This window comes from Anolis sagrei, chromosome 2, assembly GCF_037176765.1.
Source record: "Anolis sagrei isolate rAnoSag1 chromosome 2, rAnoSag1.mat, whole genome shotgun sequence".
Lineage (NCBI taxonomy): Eukaryota > Metazoa > Chordata > Lepidosauria > Squamata > Dactyloidae > Anolis > Anolis sagrei.
In genome coordinates, this window is record NC_090022.1 from 161,236,158 (window position 1) to 161,255,093 (window position 18,936).

Consider the following 18,936-nt stretch of genomic DNA (forward strand, 5'->3'; position numbering starts at 1 on the left):
TATGGATCATCGATGTTGCAATCCCAGGTGATAGCAGGATTGAAGAGAAACAACTGAAAAAGCTGACACCATATGAGGATTTAAAGATTGAACTGCAAAGACTCTGGCACAAGCCAGTAAAGGTGGTCCCAGTGGTGATCGGCACACTCAGTGCAGTGCCTAAAGACCTTGGCCTGCACTTAAACACAATTGCCGCTGACAAAATTACCGTCTGCCAGCTGCAGAAGACCACCTTACTGGGATCTGCATGCATTATTCGCCGATACATCACACAGTCCTAGACTGCTTTACCATCCTGTGGGAGGCTTCTCTCACGTCTCTGTATGAGAAGCTGGAGCTGATAGATGGGAGCTCACCCTACTCCCCAGATTGGAACCGCCGACCTTTCGGTCAGCAGTCCTGCCAACACAGGAGTTTCCCTCTTCTTTTAGATTCTCCCAGGACTAAGGCTTCTTCTACACTGCCATATAAAATCCAAATTATCTGATTTGAGCTGGATTATATGGCACTGTAGACTCATATAATCCAGTTCAAAGCAGATAATGTGGATTATCTGTGTTGATAATCTGGATTATATGGCAGTGTAGAAAGGGCCTAAGTTCTTATCTTTCAGTACTCTACTCAAGAGAAGGAGACAATTCCTTTTCGAGGGGATAAGAGTTGAGGTACAACACTTACCATTGATCCATGGATAAATCAACCCAGGTTTTTTGGATTTATTATCTGACTAAAATGTCTACTCTTACATATGAGGTTATGAAGTGGTTCTTAACTAGTGGGTCCCCAGGTGTTTTGGCCTACAACTCCCAGAAATCCCAGCCAGCTTACCGGCTGTTAGGATTTCTAGGTGCTGAAGGCCAAAACATCTGGAGACCCACAGGTTGAAAAACACTGGATTATAGGGTAATAAACAGCTGGAGATAATAAAAGATGTATTGCCGAAGGCTTTTATGGCTGGAATCACTGGGTTGTTGTAGGTTTTTTCGGGCTATATGGCCATGCCTCTAGAACATGGCCATATAGCCTGAAAAAACCTACAACAACCTAATAAAAGATGATTTGAAGGGAAGTCATCCCACCATCATCCCTAGTTTTGTTTCGTTGTTTTAAATCTGGCTGTGTTGTTTTTGACACTAATTTGACTGGTGGCAAAAGCATGCCTCCAAAATAAAAAAAAATTAAAATAAAGGTGTGAATTGTTGAAGGCTTTCACAACTGGAATTACTGGAATGTTGTGTGGTTTCCAGGCTGCATGGCCGTGCTCTTGTAGCATTTTCTCCTGATGTTTCACCTGCATCTGTGGCTGGTATCTTCAGAGCATTCTCTGAAGATGTGAGCCACAGATGTAGGAGAAACATCAGGAGAAAATGCTGCTAGAACATGGCCATACAGCCTGGAAACGATACAACACCCCAAAATACAGGCGTGCTTGAATCTCTATGGAAAATGATGCCTCTCTCACGTGCTGCTCTCAACCCCTGCAAAATCACTCAGTGCTTCAATGACCTGTTTTTAGATTTTCACACTGGCTTACAATGCCCCGTCCCATGCAATATACGCGTACGCCTGACCTTTGCAAGGTTCCTGGATACAGGCCTGCCTATTAATGGGATACTGTAGAGAATTCAGCAGCCCCAGCCGAGTGCGTCATGAGTTCTCTTGGGCATCGTCCAAGTGGGATCTCAGCTCCATTCACGGCCGGCTGGGACGTCAAGGGCCCACTCCCTTGCCTACATCAGGGGTCAGGCAGGAGCAAATGGGGACAGCTACCCTGCAGCCTGTTCCCACATCTGCAGCTCGGCACCCGACCAGCCTCCAAGTCGGTTCCATATGCTTGGACTTAGGAAGGATCCTCAGACAACTCGAGGATGAGCACAGACAGTAAAGAAATCCTGGGAAATAAGAAGCCGCATAGGTACTCTGGCTCAGACGACCCAGCCAGCTCAAGAAAATGGGAGCGCCAAAGACTGGGGCACAAGGCTATTTCCCCAGGAACTTAAATATAGCTCCTCTTTCTCTGGTTTCTCAGTTGACATTTCTCTCTCCTGCCAGACTAAGCAGGCAGTGTGCTAGTGACAACTCCCTTTGAATGGGCTGGTGGCTGCCAAGGAAAACCACTGGAAATGGGGGAGGGAGGTGACAAGAGACTCATTTAAACAACTTAATCTAGAGTAGGATTCATTTTCCAAGGGGAAAATATTTGACATGGACTCCCCCCCCCCCCCCCCCCCGGCGGCCCCAGTGTTTCATCACTGCTTTGTACAACTCAATCCAAAGCGCATTTACTCGGACTAAAATCCTACGGAGTTTAAGAAAACGGACTCCTAAGTCAGCCTATCTTCTAGGATTGTAGCCATACAGCTAAGCTATTTTATTTGGTGTTCAGAACAGGGTGGGTGAGGCAATAATATATTCTGTACAGTGCAAGAGAGAGAGAGGCTGGAGAGAAAGAAAGAAAGAAAGAAAGAAAGAAAGGAAAGAAAAGAAAACTAAAGTCATCAGTCTGTCATTACTCTGAATGGACAGTTTGTGTCGTGCCGGAAAGGAAGCCAGACAGGAAGAATCCAATAATTGGTTAATAATCTTTCCCTATTATTGCAACAAGAGACTCTCTAGGAGTCTCTAAGTCCTCCATTATAACTGTATAGTCAATTTCTGATGTAAATTGGCCATAGAGTCACACTGGAGGACTTAAGAGATTTTCAGAGGGAATATATGAAGCAAATCTGTGCACAACCACATCTCTAAAAGTTAAAAATCTCAAAAGTTTAGACTACTGCAACGCTCTCTACGTGGGGTTGCCTTTGAAGACAGCTCAGAAGCTCCAACTAGTCCAACGCTCGGCAGCCATGATTTTAACAGGAGCGGAGCGCAGAGAGCATACAACCCCCCTGTTGCGCCAACTCCACTGGCTACCGATCTGCTACCGGGCTCAATTCAAAGTGCTGGCGTTGGCCTTTAAAGCCCTAACGGTTCCGGCCCAAGCTACCTATCCGACCGCATCTCTGCCTATGAACCCACCAGGACTTTGAGATCTTCCGGGGAGACCCTGCTCTCGATCCCGCCTGCTTCTCAAGCACGGCTGGCGGGGACGTGAGATAGGGCCTTCTCGGTGGTGGCTCCTCGGCTGTGGAACGTCCTTCCTATGTACATTAGACTAGCACCATCTCTAATGGTATTCCGCAAAAAAGTGAAGACCTGGCTGTTTGAGCAGGCGTTCGAATAATTAGTGCAATGATTGGTTAATGAACACTGGAATGGAACAATGGATGACGAATCTGGAACATTTTTTGATGACGAGACGACAGTGAATGGGTATTGTAGTAACTGTTTATTAATTGTGTAATGTGTTAGGTTGTTAACTGTTTTTACACTGTTGCATTGAATTTTTGCTGTTCGTATTTGTTGTGAACCGCTGTGAGTCGCCTTCGGGCTGAGAACAGCGGTATTAAAGTAAGGTAAATAAATAAATAAATAAATAAATAAATAAAAGTGGAGGAGTACCTGCCTAGTTAGGTTCCTGCTCAGTTTGAAAAATTGGGGTTTTTGAAAGGCATATTATTTTACTTTTATTTATTTTGTCATTTTGTGTATCACTTGCCAAGTCTGAAATAGTTGACCGTTGTAATTTAGAAAGAGAAAGGGTTAATTCAAAGGCATTAAGTATTTCAAGAGTGCTTGGGAGGAGAGGGTAGCCTTTTCTCCAGTTAAGACCTTCTAGTTACAGTGTTTCCTCGCTACTTCGCGGTTCTCGCTGTTTTTGCCGTTTTCCAATAAATATTAATTTAATATATATATATTGCTGCCGCTCTCCGAGGAGCTTTCTCTCCTCAGTCCTCCCTCCCTCTAGCCCTGAAGGGCCTTTCCTTCCTTTCCTTTGCAGCCATTGCACTGACAAGATGCAGACTATGCATCCCTGTCAGTGCAGTGGCTGCAGACTTTGGATGATGGGACTTGCAGTACCTTAACTCACTTTCTGAGACCACTGTGACCCTCATCCAATAACTGATCAACACCAAACTTGGCACACAGAGCCCCCATGACCCACTCTCCATCCTGGTGCAGTTTGGAGGAGGATGGACCCCAGATGATGGGACTCGCAGTACCCTCACTAATTTCCTGAGACCACTGTGAGCCATATAAATAACTGATAAAGACCAACCTTGATACACAATTCCTTTCTCAAATAACCCGGGCAGCGCTGGGTTCCCAAGCTAGTATTAAAATAAATATAGTGTCCCTACTTTGCGTATTTTCACTTATTGCGAATGTAACACCCACTATAAGTGAGGGAACACTGTACTGTGAAACTGAGCACTTATCACAAGCCTGTGGACAATTTCAACAGAAAGGAGGAAACCATGAAAATGAACAAAATCTGGCTACCAGTATTAAAAAACTCTAAAATTACAACAGCACAACAACAGAGAGGAAACAAACAAGGACATCTAATCACCTTTCAACAAAAGATTGTTCCAGGCTCTGTCAGGCCATTATATGCTAATCAAGGTGGTCAGTTGAAACATTCACACCTAGCTCCAGCAGACAAGATGTCCTTTGTCCCACCCTGGTCATTCCACAGATATATAAACCCTTTTTCCTAGTTCCAACAGACCTCACTACCTCTGAGGATGCTTGCCATAGATGCAGGCAAAACGTCAGGAGAGAATGCCTCTAGACCATAGCCATATAGCCCGAAAAAAAACTACAACAACCCTGAGCACTTATCTTTCCTATCAGGATTTAGGAGTTCTTGGGAATTGTAGACCATCAACGTGGTGGTGAGGACAAGGAGAGATCCCTTCTCAGTGACTGCCCCTACCACCCACCCCTAGAGGCTACGATGGCTCTCTCTTTGCTGTATTTCTGCCAGCAAGGAAAAACTTTTCTATTTGGCAGGCTTTTAAATATTGACTGCAATGGTTGTTGTCGTATTGATTTTTATCTTCTGTCTTTTAAGAAAATTTAGACAGTTTCTATATTTAATCCCACAGTGTAACTGTATATAATACTAAATATATCGTACAGATATACACAGGGCCTAACAAGGCATCCAATTCCAGGGTCAATCCTGGTTAGTAATAGGAAATTGCCAATGAATACCAGGTGCCGTGGTCTGGATTTCGGAAGAAGGTCCTGACAAAACCAGACTTGTGTATTCCTTGGCGAAGAAAACTGTAAAATCCGCAGATTGCTCTAAATTGGACTAGGAATGTAGGAGAAAAGGGTTTGGACATGGAAACATACTGGGGCATGTTGAGCAAGGCCTACTATCTCAGCCTCTGAGGAAAGTAATCGAAAATGTAATCTAGAAAAATAATAATCTTGTGATAATTTTTCTTAAGATCATAAAAACAACCTGGAGGCACATAACAAAAACATATTATGTTTACCAATCTTTTAGATGTCTCCATGCCTTATCACGGGGTGTCTGCGCCCTACACCACTGGAAAAATTGAGAAATGACACTGTTGAGCTGGTATTGCACCACCTGACATCTGCCGGGAAGTAGCAGCCAATAGTGGAAGGACCACGGCAGTGACATCTCCAGCTCATCCCCTGTTTGGATATCAGCCAGCACACCAATGGCTTAAATCAAGAAATAGTTTTCTAAGATCTACAGGAACACCTCAGCAAGCGAGAGTCCAAAAGTGGCAGGCTCAAACCCAGAACCTCAATCCATGGCTGATACCAAATGAAAAACTCCTCCCTGAGCACACAGAAAACTGGGCATGCAAAAATCTGGGCACACAGAAATCTGGGCATGCCAGCTGGGGCGGTATGGAGGTTGTTATCTAGTCTGGAGGAGCTGTCACGGCTAGTGGGCATGTTAGCTGGAGTAGTATGGGATTTGTCACCCATTTTCCTCAACTTAATTGCAGCCATAGCTGTACTCTTCTCAGACCTTACTACCACCTTTCAACCCTGAATATAAATCAAGAAATAATTTTCTAAGAGACACTCGCTGGAACACTTCAGCAAGCGAGAGTCCAAAAGTGGCAGGCTCAAACCCAGAACCTTAATCCATGGCTGATACCAAATGAGAGACTCCCTCCTGGGCACACAGAAAACTGGGCGACTTGGAAGGCGCTGAACAGACTGCGCTCTGGCACCACGAGATGCCAAGCCAACCTTCAGAAATGGGGCTACAAAGTGGAATCCACAACATGTGAGTGTGGAGAAGAGCAAACCACTGATCACCTCCTGCAATGCAACCTGAGCCCCTGCCACATGTACAATGGAGGACCTTCTTGCAGCAACACCAGAGGCACTCCAAGTGGCCAGGTACTGGTTATTTTTATTTATTTGTCATGTCAGGGCAACCAGTCAATTATATTACATTTCTAACAGAACAAAGCAAGCAAACAAACAAACAGACAAAATACAAAGTTTTTGAGTTTGGTAGTTGATTAAATGTCCTTTGACCAGTATCTGGCCACTTGGAGTGCTTCTGGTGTTGACCAGCAACTGGTCAAAGGACATTTAATCAACTACCAAGCTTGCAAGCTTTGTGCTTTGTTTGTTAAAAAATGCAATACAACTGTTTGGTTTGCTCCTGACACGATAAATAAATAAATCTCCATTGGTTTCAGTATTTTGTAATCCACCTTGAATCCCAGAATTGAGGGAAATGTAGGATATAAATACATAATCTAACAATAACATCTGGAAGGGCGCATGTTTGTCGTTCCTCATCAACATGGAGCAAAGCCTGCCTTAAAAAAAATCGATAATCCACGCATAATGTGGGTGTTCCCATTCATACGTAAAACCTATAGCCAAAATGTCCGACACATTCATTTCTGTGTATTTCAGAAGGCAGACCCCTAATGCTGGGCATCTGTGGATTGAAAACTAAGGACAAGCAAGGCTGATTTGGTCACAGGGACCACCCAAACCGCCCCTGGCTGTGGTGCGAGTTAAAATGCTGCTCTCTCCTCCACTGGACCACAATGAGGACTCGGCATTGTCACCACGACCTTCCCGGTTGTTTCACTCGGAGCGTGGTTTGTGGCGCTGCCTAGAAAAAGACAGCTGCAGTCACTCCGCTCCTGTCCTTTGCCCTCGCCTGACCCCACCAGAAAGGCTGTTTATCGTCATGCTCTGGATCATGCAGCAGCCCTTATGCAAAAATCACATCAGCTACGATGCCCTACCAAGGCAGCCCAAGATGGGTCTCCAATAGGGAATGACAATGGTAGCGAGTCTTTTCTGGCATAATATCCCAAATGCCATATGGAGAGGGAGGTAATAGGAATCACGCTGGCTGCCTCCAGGGCTGAGCAGATGCGATTTTGGAATGTGCCTCATGGCACTCAGAAGTGGGCAGATCTCAAGAAAGACGGTGCCAAGCAGACACCCCTCCTCCTTTTTTAAATTTGGCACTTGGCCTATAGATTTCCTGCCCGACACGCATGCAGGAAAAGGGTGGCGCCTCTCAGAGCAAGATCAAAACTAGAAACAGACGCAAGCACCGCCAGATGTCCCCCTCCCTCTCTCCCTCCTTCACCACAAGGAAAGCACTCTTGCAGAGGAGCCCAAAATCACAAAACGGGGCTGATTCCAAAGAAACACACCCTGGATAGGGAGCATGAAGACACCATGGGGTGGCAACTCCAAAATATGTGTATAGGGGAGTGGGACACCACAGAGCATGCAAAACTTCCAACTTGGGGCCATTTCACATGGCACCACGATGCCACTTTATAACTGCAGCACCCGGAGGCTTGTAGTTTGCTCAGAGGCACTAGGATCCTAAGACCCACTCTCCCCTCAAACTGCAAATCCCAAGATTCTACAGTGTGTTGCTATGGTAAGTAAAGCGGAACAACAATGAGATAACTGTACAGCGTGAAAAGGCCCCGGGACGGAATGGATTGATTGCTTTTAGTTCAATGCCCTTGAAACACAATGCATTGACAGCTGACAACACACAATAAACAACCCACAGTTTGATATGAAGATGGTGATGATGCTTAGGGATATTATTATTGTTGACTAGCTGTACCCGCCACGCATTGCTGTGGCCAACCTTCTCCCCTTCCTCTCTTTCTCTCCTTCCCTCCCTCCCTCTGTCCTTCCTTCTTTCCCTTTTTTCTTTCCTTCTCTCTTTCCTTCCTTCCTTCTCTCCCTCTTCCCTTCCCTCCCCCCTTTTCTTTCCCGTCCTCTTTCTCCCCTTTCTTCCTTCTCTACCTATTCTTGGACTGCAACTCCCAGCAGTCCTCCAGATCGATCTACCTACCTACCTCCATCTAATCTATCTATCTGGAGGATTGCTGGGAGTTGCAGTCCAAGAATAGGAAATATGAAGGAATTGGGATGCTCTCAAAAAAATCCAAGGGGAAGAAAGCTTGCAGTGTATTTGGATCATCCTCTTCTCCTAAAGGGCCCAGTCTAGGGGATGCTGGGAGCTGTAGTCCGGAAGAGAGTGCGGATATGCTATTGTGTGTTTTGTTTGGCGGGGAAGTCGTTTTTGCACGTGTGCTATAGCATCGTTTTGCTTTTTAAGTCTCTTCCACTGTGTTTTCCAGTGTTTTTATTAGTGATGGTCACTCATTTGCCTGATAGGCGTATTGGAGCCAAATTTATTGTCAATTAATCCAGTGGTTTTTGAGTTATGTTAATCCTACAAACGAACACTACATTTTTATTTATATAGATGTTATTATTGCTATTGTTATTATTATCATTACTTTGTTAAACCGCTGAGCTGCTGAACTTGCTGACCGAAAGGTTGGTGGTTTGAATACAGGGAGTGAGGTGAGCTCCTGCTATTAGCTACAGCTTCTGCCAACCTATTATTTATTTATTTGCAGTATTTATATTCTGCCCTTCTCACCCCGCAGGGGACTCAGGGCGGATTAAAATGTACACATACATGGCAAACATTCAATGCCATAGACACACAACACATATATTCAGACAATCAGAGGCTATTTAACATTCCAATTTTCTGGGAGCTCTCACTTCACTGTCCATCTGCAACACTGATAAAGTACTTTCCGCATTCCCCGCATGCTTTTGCTGGAGATTTTTTTATGGCCTCGTAAATTTGTTAAATTAGCCTCCCCACACATAGGTGGTACCTAAATTTCCTACTTGACAGATGCAACTGTCTTTCGTGTTGCAAAGGTCGACAACAAGCTACACAAATTGGCCGGAAGCTCACTCCGACCCGGGCTGGCTTCGATCTTATGACCTTTTGGTCAGTAGTGATCTTAATGCAGTTGACACCCAGCCAGCTGCGCCACAGTCCTGGTGCAGTTCGAAAATATTCAAATGTGAGTAGATCAATAGGTACGTGGACAATTTCAACAGAAAGGATGAAACTATGAAAATGCACAAAATCTGGCTACCAGTATTTTAAAAATCTCTAAAATCAGGACAGTAAATAAAGAGCAACACTCTGAAAACAGGGGAAGCCCAGACAAGAAATAATCAAGGCCAGTGAACACCTCTCAACAAAAGATTCCCCCCAGGCAGCAACCAGCCAGGCTTTGAAGCTACAAGGCCATTCAATGTTGATCAAGCTGGCTAACTGCAACATTCACACTTGCCTCAAGCAGACAAGAGTTCTTTTTCCCACCCTGGACAGTTCACAGATATATAAACCCCACTTGGCTAGTTTCCAACAGACCCCTCAACCTCTGAGGATGCCTGCCATAGATGCACCCCTGGTGGCACAATGGGTTAAACCCTTGTGTTGGCAGGACTGAAGACGAACAGGTCGGAGGTTTGAATCCGGGGAGTGTGAATGAGCTCCCTCCGTCAGCTCCAGCTCCCCACATGAGAGAAGCCTCCCACAAGGATGGTAAAACATCAAAACATCCAGGCATCCCCTTGCAGATGACAAATTCTCTCATACCATAAGCAACTTGTAGTTTCTCAAGTTGCTTCTGACACGCACGCACTAAATAGATGTGGGCAAACAGTCAGGAGACAATGCTTCTGAAACATGGCCATTTGTTGTTGTTCATTCGTTCAGTCGCTTCCGACTCTTTGTGACCTCATGGACCAGCCTACACTAGAGGTCTCTGTTGGCCGTCACCACCCCCAGCTCCTTCAGAGTCAAGCCAGTCACTTCAAGGATACCATCCATTTATCTTTCCTTTGATCGGCCCCTCTTCCTTTTTCCTTCCATTTTCCCTAGCATCATTGTCTTCTCTAAGCTCTCTATACAGTCCGGAAAACTCACAGAACCCAGTGATTCTAGCCATGAAAGCCTTCGACAATACATTATGCTATAGTTTTTCCCATGCAAATGTCACTGAGTCTCAACCAATTCAACATAATTTGTGGCAGCCACACAAACACGTGGAAAAAGTTAATTAAACTGCAAAAACTTTTGTTTTTGTGGGACATCCTGCCGCACATTTTGCTATAGTTTTTTAAAAGTATTTTTATTGAATTTTTAGGGGAAAAGGGAAAAAAGAGGGAAAGAGAAAAAAAAGGGGGGGGGATAAAATGGGACAGGAAAGTTTAATGAGTAGGAAAGAGAAAGGAGAAAGAAACTGGGTTGTTGTAGGTTTTTTCCGGCTATATGGCCATGTTCTAGAGCAGTATTTCTCAGCTTTCATAATGCCATGACCCCTTAATACAGTTCCTCATGTTGTGTTGACCCCCAAACATAGAATTTTTTTTTGTTGCAACTTCATAACTGTAATATTACTACTGTTATGAATTTATTTATTTATTTATTACTTGCACTTATTTACCGCCACTCTCAGCCCAGGGGGCGACTCGTGGCGGTGAACAACAACATAGAAAAGACAATTTACAGTAATCAGAACAATACATAACATGCTACTACTACTTGACATATACTTATACTAAAAATCCGCTTCGTCATATCATGGGTCATAGTCAGTCTCATAGTCGTGGTCCATTCCGGTCATCATTGCCAAGATATAGCACTCAGTTAAAGGCCAACTCGAAGAGCCATGTTTTCAGGCTCTTACGAAAGGCCATAAGGGAGGGCGCCTGTCTAACTTCAGCAGGGAGGGCGTTCCACAGCCGGGGGGCCACCACCGAGAAGGCCCGCTCTCTATTTTCATTCACTGGACCAAACTTGGCACATAAACCCAATACGCACCAATTTGAATACTGTTCGGATTGGGGGAATTGATTTTGTCATTTGGAAGTTGTAGTTGCTGGGATTTAAAGTTCACCTACAATCAAAGAGCATTCTGAACTCCACCAACGATGGAATTGAACCAAACTTGGCACACTGAACTCCCATGGCCAACAGAAAACACTGGAAGGGTTTGGTGGGCATTGACCTTGATTTTTGGAGTTGTAGTTCACTCACATCCAGAGAGCACTGTGGACTCAAAGAATGAGGGATCTGGACCAAACTTGGCACGAATTCTCAATATGGCCAAATGTGAACACTAGTGAAGTTTGGGGGAAAAAGACCTTCACATTTGGGAGTTGTCGTTGCTGGGATTTATAGTTCACCTACAGTCAAAGAGCCCTTTGAACCCCACCAATGATAGAATTTGGGCAAACTTCCCACACAGAACCCCCATGACCAACACAAAATACTGTGTTTTCTTATGGTCTTTGGAGACCCCTCTGATAATTCCTCGCGACCCCTCCAGGGGTCCCGACCCCCAGGTTGAGAAACACTGTTTCTCCTGTATTGTCGAAGGCTTTCATGGCTGGAATCACTCAGTTCTTGTGGGTTTTTTTCGGGCTATATGGCCATGTTCTAGAGGCATTTCTCCTGACGTTTCGCCTGCATCTATGGCAAGCATCCTCAGAGGTTGTGAGGTCCCTCTGAGGATGCTTGCCATAGATGCAGGCGAAACGTCAGGAGAAATGCCTCTAGAACATGGCCATATAGCCTGAAAAAACCCACAAGAACTGACTGTTTCTCCTGACGTTTCGCCTGCATCTATGGCAAGCATCCTCGGAGGTACTGAGGTCTGTTGGAACTAGGAAAATTGGGTTTATATACCTGTGGAATGACCAGGGTGGGTCAAAGGACTCTTGTCTGCTGGAGCTAGGTGTGAATGTCTCAACTGACCACCTTGATTAGCATTTGATGGCCTGGCAGTGCTTGGGGCAATCTTTGGTTGAGAGGTGATTAGATATCCCTAATTGTTTCCCTTCTGTTGTTTTGCTGTTGTAATTTTAGAGTTCAACATAGTTTGTGGCGGCCACAAAAAAGAAGTTTCTGGAGGATGGCAAGTACAGTCAAAGTAAGTACTATACAATTAAATAGGAAACAACACTTTCAAACCAGGAACAGATATTTTTCCCAAATTTTGTTACATAGTGTAAGATGCCACTAGTTTGACCCAAAGGGTTGCTGACTTTGTTAGCCAGAAAAGCACATTTTAGGAAGGGAGGGAGCTTCACCCAGCTAGTGGCCAAGCCCCTTCCCTCCACTCCCACGCGGGCAAAGAGACACCCCCCCCCCCCCCACCCGGCAATATCACCCACCTGACTGTCTTGCCCAGCAGCCGGTGCCGCTTGATGTCCTCCTCGCTGAAGGAGAAATGCATGCTCCCCTCGGCGGCGGCAAGGAAGCGGGGCGCCGCGAAGGCCTGGGCGGGCATCAAAGAGGCCGGGTGGGGTGGAAGAGCAGGGAAAGAAGACCCCGCGGGAGACGAGCCCACGAAGCACTGCCCGCCCGAGCCTGTCTCGCCAAGCAGCCAGCGCTGGAGTCCCAACACCACGCCGCCGCCGCCGCCAGAGGAAGAAGAGCGGCCAGAGGCAAAACCCGGCGCTGGAGTTTTGGGAGCGGGTCGCCCAAGCAGCGGGAGGGCAGTCCCACAACAGAGGGCGCCTCCTTCCACGCCTGAACTGCCAGGGATCAGGAGTTGGAGCTGATACCAAGGCAGAGAAGGCGAGAGACCCAGGCCCCTTCTACACACCACATTATCTGCTTTGAACTGGAATATATGGCTGTGTGAGACTCAGATAACCCACTTCAAAATAGTTTCTTGTGGGATTTCCTGTCTTGATATTCTGGGGGCCCTTCCACACAGCTATATCCCTGAATACTTAGGCAATCCCTTGGTGTCCCAGTAGCCTGTGAGCACTCTAGCTGGAGGTCAGCTGCGACCAGCAGTGCTGCAGAATTTGAAGAGGCACGAATGGAGGGTGAAAGAGAGAAATGTGACAAGAGGAAGGTGTGTCAAGCCAACACTGACTGGGACCGCCTTCCACCTGGAAACCAATGCCCTCACTGTGGGAGACGATGCAGATCAAAAATAGGGCTCCATAGTCCGGACTCTCAAGCAAACACCAGGGGCTGATACCTAGACTGTGAACTCTCTGGAGGCATCTGGATACCTGCCTGGGGATTATGAACACTGTAGTCTGAAAAGTGAGCTGTCAAGTCCCCTGCTTCAAAGAAGTTTCCCATCCAAACATGTCTTGACCCCACATAGTTCTGGCCATGTCTTTCAGCGGCAAGCAGAACCTACGGACCCACCCTGGAGGATTATCCTACACGAACAACAAGGGATCACCTAAGTAAGTAAGTGTCCAAGTAGGATAGTCTTCCAGGGTCAGTGTCCTGGTGGTCAGTCTGTAGGTGACTGTGGAGCCCTACCTTGGGAAGTCTGACTTGGCCACGGTAGTCCACGCTCTGGTTACATCCCGCATAGACTACTGCAACGCTCTCTACGTGGGATTGCCTTTTAAGACTGCTCGGAAGCTTCAAATGGTCCAGCGCTCAGCAGCCAGGTTGCTAACAGGAGCGGCACTCAGGGAGCATACAACTCCTCTGTTGCGCCAGCTCCACTGGCTACCAGTTTGCTACCGGGCACAATTCAAAGTGCTGGCGTTAGCCTATAAAACCCTAAACGGTTCTGGCCCTACTTACCTCTCGGAACGCATCTCCTCCTATGAACCGACCAGGACACTAAGATCATCTGAGGACGCCCTGCTCTTTGTCCCGCCTGCATCACAAGCGCACTTGGCGGGGACGAGAGACAGGGCCTTCTCAGTGGTGGCCCCTTGGCTGTGGAACGCCCTGCCTGCAGATATCAGATTGGCCTCCTCCCTGCTGGCGTTTCGGAGGAAAGTGAAGACCTGGCTGTTCGAACAAGCATTTGATTAAACAGTGTAATTGAACATAGGAATACGGAATAATGGATGATGAGTCTGAATTCTGATTTTACTGTTGAAGTGCTAATGATTGTTATGCGGATGTTAATGATTTATGTGATAATTGTTTTTAATAGCCCTATACTTGTTTTGTGATATTTTGTACTGATGTTGTTCACCGCTTTGAGTCGCCTGAGGGCTGAGAAAAGCGGTATAGAAATAAAGTAAATAAATAAATAATATTCTTGATCTGCATCTTCTCCCGCAGTGAGGGCATCGCTTTCCAGGTGGAAGGTGGCCCCAGTCAGGGTGGGCTAGATGCGCCTTCCTCTTGGCACATTTCTCTCTGTCACCCTCCATTTGTGCCTCTTCAAAATCTGCAGCGCTGCTGGTCACAGCAGACCTCCAACTGGAGCGCTCAAGGGTCAGGGCTTTCCAGTTCTCCAGTCCTGTGCTGGACTGAAGACCGATAGGTAGCAGATTCAAATCTGGGGAAAGTGTGGATGAGCTCCCTCTGTCAGCTCCGGCTCCCCTTGCGGGGACATGAGAGAAGCCTCCCACAAGGATGATAAAACATCTAAACATCCAGGCGTCCCCTGGGCAACTTCCTTGCAGACGGCCAATTCTCTCACACCAGAAGCGACTTGCAGTTTCTCAAAAAAATCAGTTAAAACAATCACGCAGTAACAATGTAGTGTAATAAGGCTACGTAATCCCTTCATATATTCCTTGCCAGCCAGTTTACCATTCAGTTCACTCCAGATCTAGCTGTTTAAAGCAGGGCTTGCTTTGAAACTAAGGACCCTTCCACACAGCCCTATATCCCAGAATATCAAGGTCCTGAGACTGGATATCCACTGCCATATAAAATCCAGATTATCTGCTTTGAATGGGATTTCATGTTGACTCATATAATCCAGTTTATTTTAGATTATCTGGCAGTATAGACTCAAATAATAATAATAATAATAATAATAATAATTTTATTTTTATACCCGGCCAACCATCTCCCCAAGGGGACCCAGGCAGCTTACAAGGGACAAGCCCAAGAATTACAAATAGAACACACAGTTAAAACATCAAGTAAAATATAAAAACAAACACAATTGTAAACAATATCAAACAATATGGCTGAGACCTTGAGTTTTGGAATTTTAGTTCACCTACATCCAGAGAGCACTGTGCTCTTAACACCCCCTATGAGGTAGGACAGGCAGAGAGGGCCTGGCATCTCTGATGATGTCTTGTTCTGTTCTATTGCATGGGGAATGATGTCATCAACATGTGGATGATGTTTGCTCTTACATGAAAAATAATATGTTCTTCTGTGCATATTATGGAGTACAACCTATGCCTATATCCATGGGGGATATGGTCCTGGACTCTGTGGATATGTAAAACGGTGGATAATAGCAAACTTTACTGACATGAAGGACTTCTGGCCCAGGAATACCCTAGAACCCACACTAGAGGACCTAGAAAATATCTAGCGTGGATATATGTTGTCAGACATATATAAATGAAAATGCAGACACCAGTCCCACAATATGGGAGTTCTGTTGTATTTTGTACCATGATGGCCCATCTACACTGCCGTATAAAATCCAGATTATCTGCTTTGAACTGGATTATATGACAGTGTAGACCAGGGGTCCTCAAACTTTTTAAACAGAGGGCCAGGTCACAGTTGGAGGCCCAGATTATAATTTGAAAAAACAAACAAATAATGAATGAATTCCTATGCGCACTGCACATGTCTTATTTGTAGTGCAAAAAACAAAACAAAACACTTAAAACAATACAATAATTAAAGTGAAGAATAATTTTAGCAAATATAAACTTATTGGTATTTCAATGGAAAGTGTGAACCTGCTTTTGGCTGATGAGATAGGATTGTTGTTGTTGTTGTGTGCTTTCAAGTCGTTTCGGACTTAGGTTGACCCTGTGTGAGGGCCAGGTAAATGCCCTTGGAGGGCTGTATCTGGCCCCCAGGCCTTAGTTTGTGGACCCCTGGTGTAGACTAATATAATCCATTTCAAAGCAGATATTATATGGCTGTGTAGATGGGGTCGATGTGTGGTGGAAGAATCTGATATTCAGAGCACAACTTGGAAAAGTTACTGTTTTGGATTACAGATTCTGGGAAACCTCATCCACCATGGCAATTAGGAGTCTCTCTAAAGGAGTCTCCTTGAAGGAGCTGGCGGTGGTGACGACCGACAGGGAGCTCTGGCGTGGACTGGTCCATGAGGTCACGAAGAGTCGGAAACGACTGAACGAATGAACAACAACTAAACTAAACTAAACTAAACTAAAGGCAACACTTCCACCAGCTCTTGTACAGAAACTGTTCTCTCTGATGAGCATGTTTAATTCTTGCAACCTTTTCTGGACAAAGCAGAAGATAGAAATAATTTGCAGGACATCAAGCAAATGAGGAGGGACCATTGGGAGGGCAATTGAGACAAAACAAGGCGGGCGGAGGTGGGGGGAAGACTACGCTCTTCTATCCATCTGGAGTCCAGATCCAAACTCTCTAGTTCAGGTTTTCAAAGAGACCTCTTTAAGGTCCAACCCACTTATTTACTAAAGAGTGAGGATAAGGCTTTTTCCCCTCAGAGGGGAATCTAAACTCACAAGGCTGCCTGCCTCTGCTTCCCTGAGCAGATGAATGGGAAATGCCCTTTGCATTGCCACTCTCATGTGAAACATGCTTAGAAGACTCTTCACGCCACAAATACACGGCAATGCTCTCCAAAACTGAACCTTGAGCTTCAAAGTGCTGGCTTTTCCATTACACAAATGTATAAACTCCAAATCCTTTCTATAAAGGAGGTGCTCTGCCCTTTTCTGTGAGACTGACAGCTCTAGGGGAACTACAGTGATGAGACTGATCTAATAATCCAATCCATCTGTCATGCACAAGAGCTTCGCAGCATCTCCATGGACTGGGAGCTAATTCTGTACATCGGATTCTCAAGCAAACACCAGGGGCTGATACCTACACTGTGAACTCCCTAAAGGCATCTGTATACCTGCCTGGGGATTATGGACACTGTAGTCTGAAAAGTGGGCTGTCAAGTCCCCTGCTTCAAAGAAGTTTCCCATCCAAACACATCTTGACCCTATTTTAATACCCCATATAGTTCTGGCCAGGTCAGTGGCAAGCAGAATGAACAATTTAGATGCTGTTGAAATAAACAAGGTGAAAGGAAAATCTCCCCAACATCCCAGGTTTCTCAAGAATTGCTATGAAACTACAACTAGTCCAACGAGCTGCAGCCAGATTACTAACTGGAGTGACATACAGGGAGCATACCACCCCCTTCTTGTTCCAGCTCCACTGGCTGCTGGTCCACTTCCGAGCTCAATTCAAAGTGCTGGTTTTAACCTATAAAGCCCTATATGGTTCTGGCCCAGCATACTTGTCCCAAACGCATCTCCCTCTACGTCCCGCCTCGCAGTTTAAGATTGTCCAGGGAGGCCCTGCTTCTCTCTCCTGCCAGTGTCGCAAATGCGACTGATGGGGACGAAAGACAGGGCCTTCTTGGCTGTGGCCCCCCGCCTATGGAACTCACTTCCAATAGTGGTAAGATTGGCATCATCCCTCCTGTCTTTTCGGAAGAAATTGAAGTTGTGGTTCTAGGACTAGGCTTTTGGACAGCAGGCATAAATAGCACTTTGGATATGGAATTCAACTGGAATTATGAATGGCTGTTAATACAGGTTTTTTTTACTGTTTTATCTGTTTTATTACTTTTAATTAATGTTCTATTTATTGTTTAATTGTTATTATATTGCTTTGTTATATGTAGTGGCATCGAATTGCTGCCAAATGTCAGCCGTCCTGAGTCCTCCTTCGGGGGTTGAGAAAGAACGGGGTAGAAATACTGGAAATAAATAAATAATAGCATTTTACAGGAGTAAACATTTTGATTTGAAATAATGGTTTCAAATTACAGGAACGGAAATGCCACCTGAACATTCTGATAATAAGAGCTGTTCAGCAGTGGAACCCTCTGCCCTGAAGTGTTGTGCAGGCTCTTTCCTTGGAAGCTTTTAAACAGAGACTGGATGGCCATCTGTTGGGGGTGCTTTGATTGTGCTTTTCCTGCATGGCAAGGGGTTGGACTAGAAGGCCCATGTGGTCTCTTCCAACTCCTCGATTCTATACTCTATTTGAATGGGTTCTTGCAGGTTTTTCATGCTTCCTTGTGTTACTTTCTGTTTCTAAATGCTGTGCCCTTAGCAGTCTCAAGGTGGTGGTGAGGACAACACACATAGATTTCTACGGAGGTGGCGAGTAAATATTGTACTGAAATAAAAGTTGTAACCACTTCCCAGCCAAGGGACACAATCCAAGAGCCCCTATAGTGGGGGGTTGCTCCTCCGCTTGTTGCGGGTGGCCAGGGAGAGGCAACTAGAGCAAGGCAAGTACCAGTGTTTTTGTGTGTTGCCGGTTCCCTAGTTTCCAGTCTCCACATCCCTCATTTGATTTGGCACCCATGAAAGAAGCTCCTTGAGCTGCAGGAGCACCCTGTTCATTGTCTCAGCACTTCTCTGAAGGCTGCTGACAGAATCGGGGGGCGATTACGCACTAGAGACGCTCAAATTCTATGCCACTTGGAAGTTGCAAATTCTTTTTTAGACCCCGAAAGCCAGCTTTACACAATTTCCAAACAGTGTGAGCCAGAGTTACTGAAGAGAGGCCCCTCTTATAACTGATTACTTACATTCCAGATGTAAAACACAATATAAAGAAAGAAATCGGAAGGAAAAGGATGCTGTGTCTTAAACCAGTTGGTGTCACGTTTACTGGAAGGATTTGGTGGGAACAATTAGTGGTTACTAGCATCCATACTCATCTTGTTGCAT

The 18,936-nt window shown here is 45.5% G+C and overlaps 1 protein-coding gene across 4 annotated transcripts in view; it reads right to left on the reverse strand.

The window, feature by feature from the left end:
* PDE4A (phosphodiesterase 4A) overlaps window positions 1-18,936 on the reverse strand; it is a 633,870-nt gene that overhangs the window by 125,627 nt on the left and 489,307 nt on the right. The window contains exon 1 of one of the 4 annotated variants that reach the window (XM_060763617.2): window positions 12,448-12,666. The exons of the other annotated variants lie outside the window; for them this stretch is intronic. Coding sequence (XP_060619600.1) covers window positions 12,448-12,563 — 116 coding nt within the window. The 5' untranslated portion in view covers window positions 12,564-12,666. Of the gene's footprint in view, window positions 1-12,447; window positions 12,667-18,936 lie in introns of those variants that run through there. 4 annotated transcript variants of the gene reach the window in all.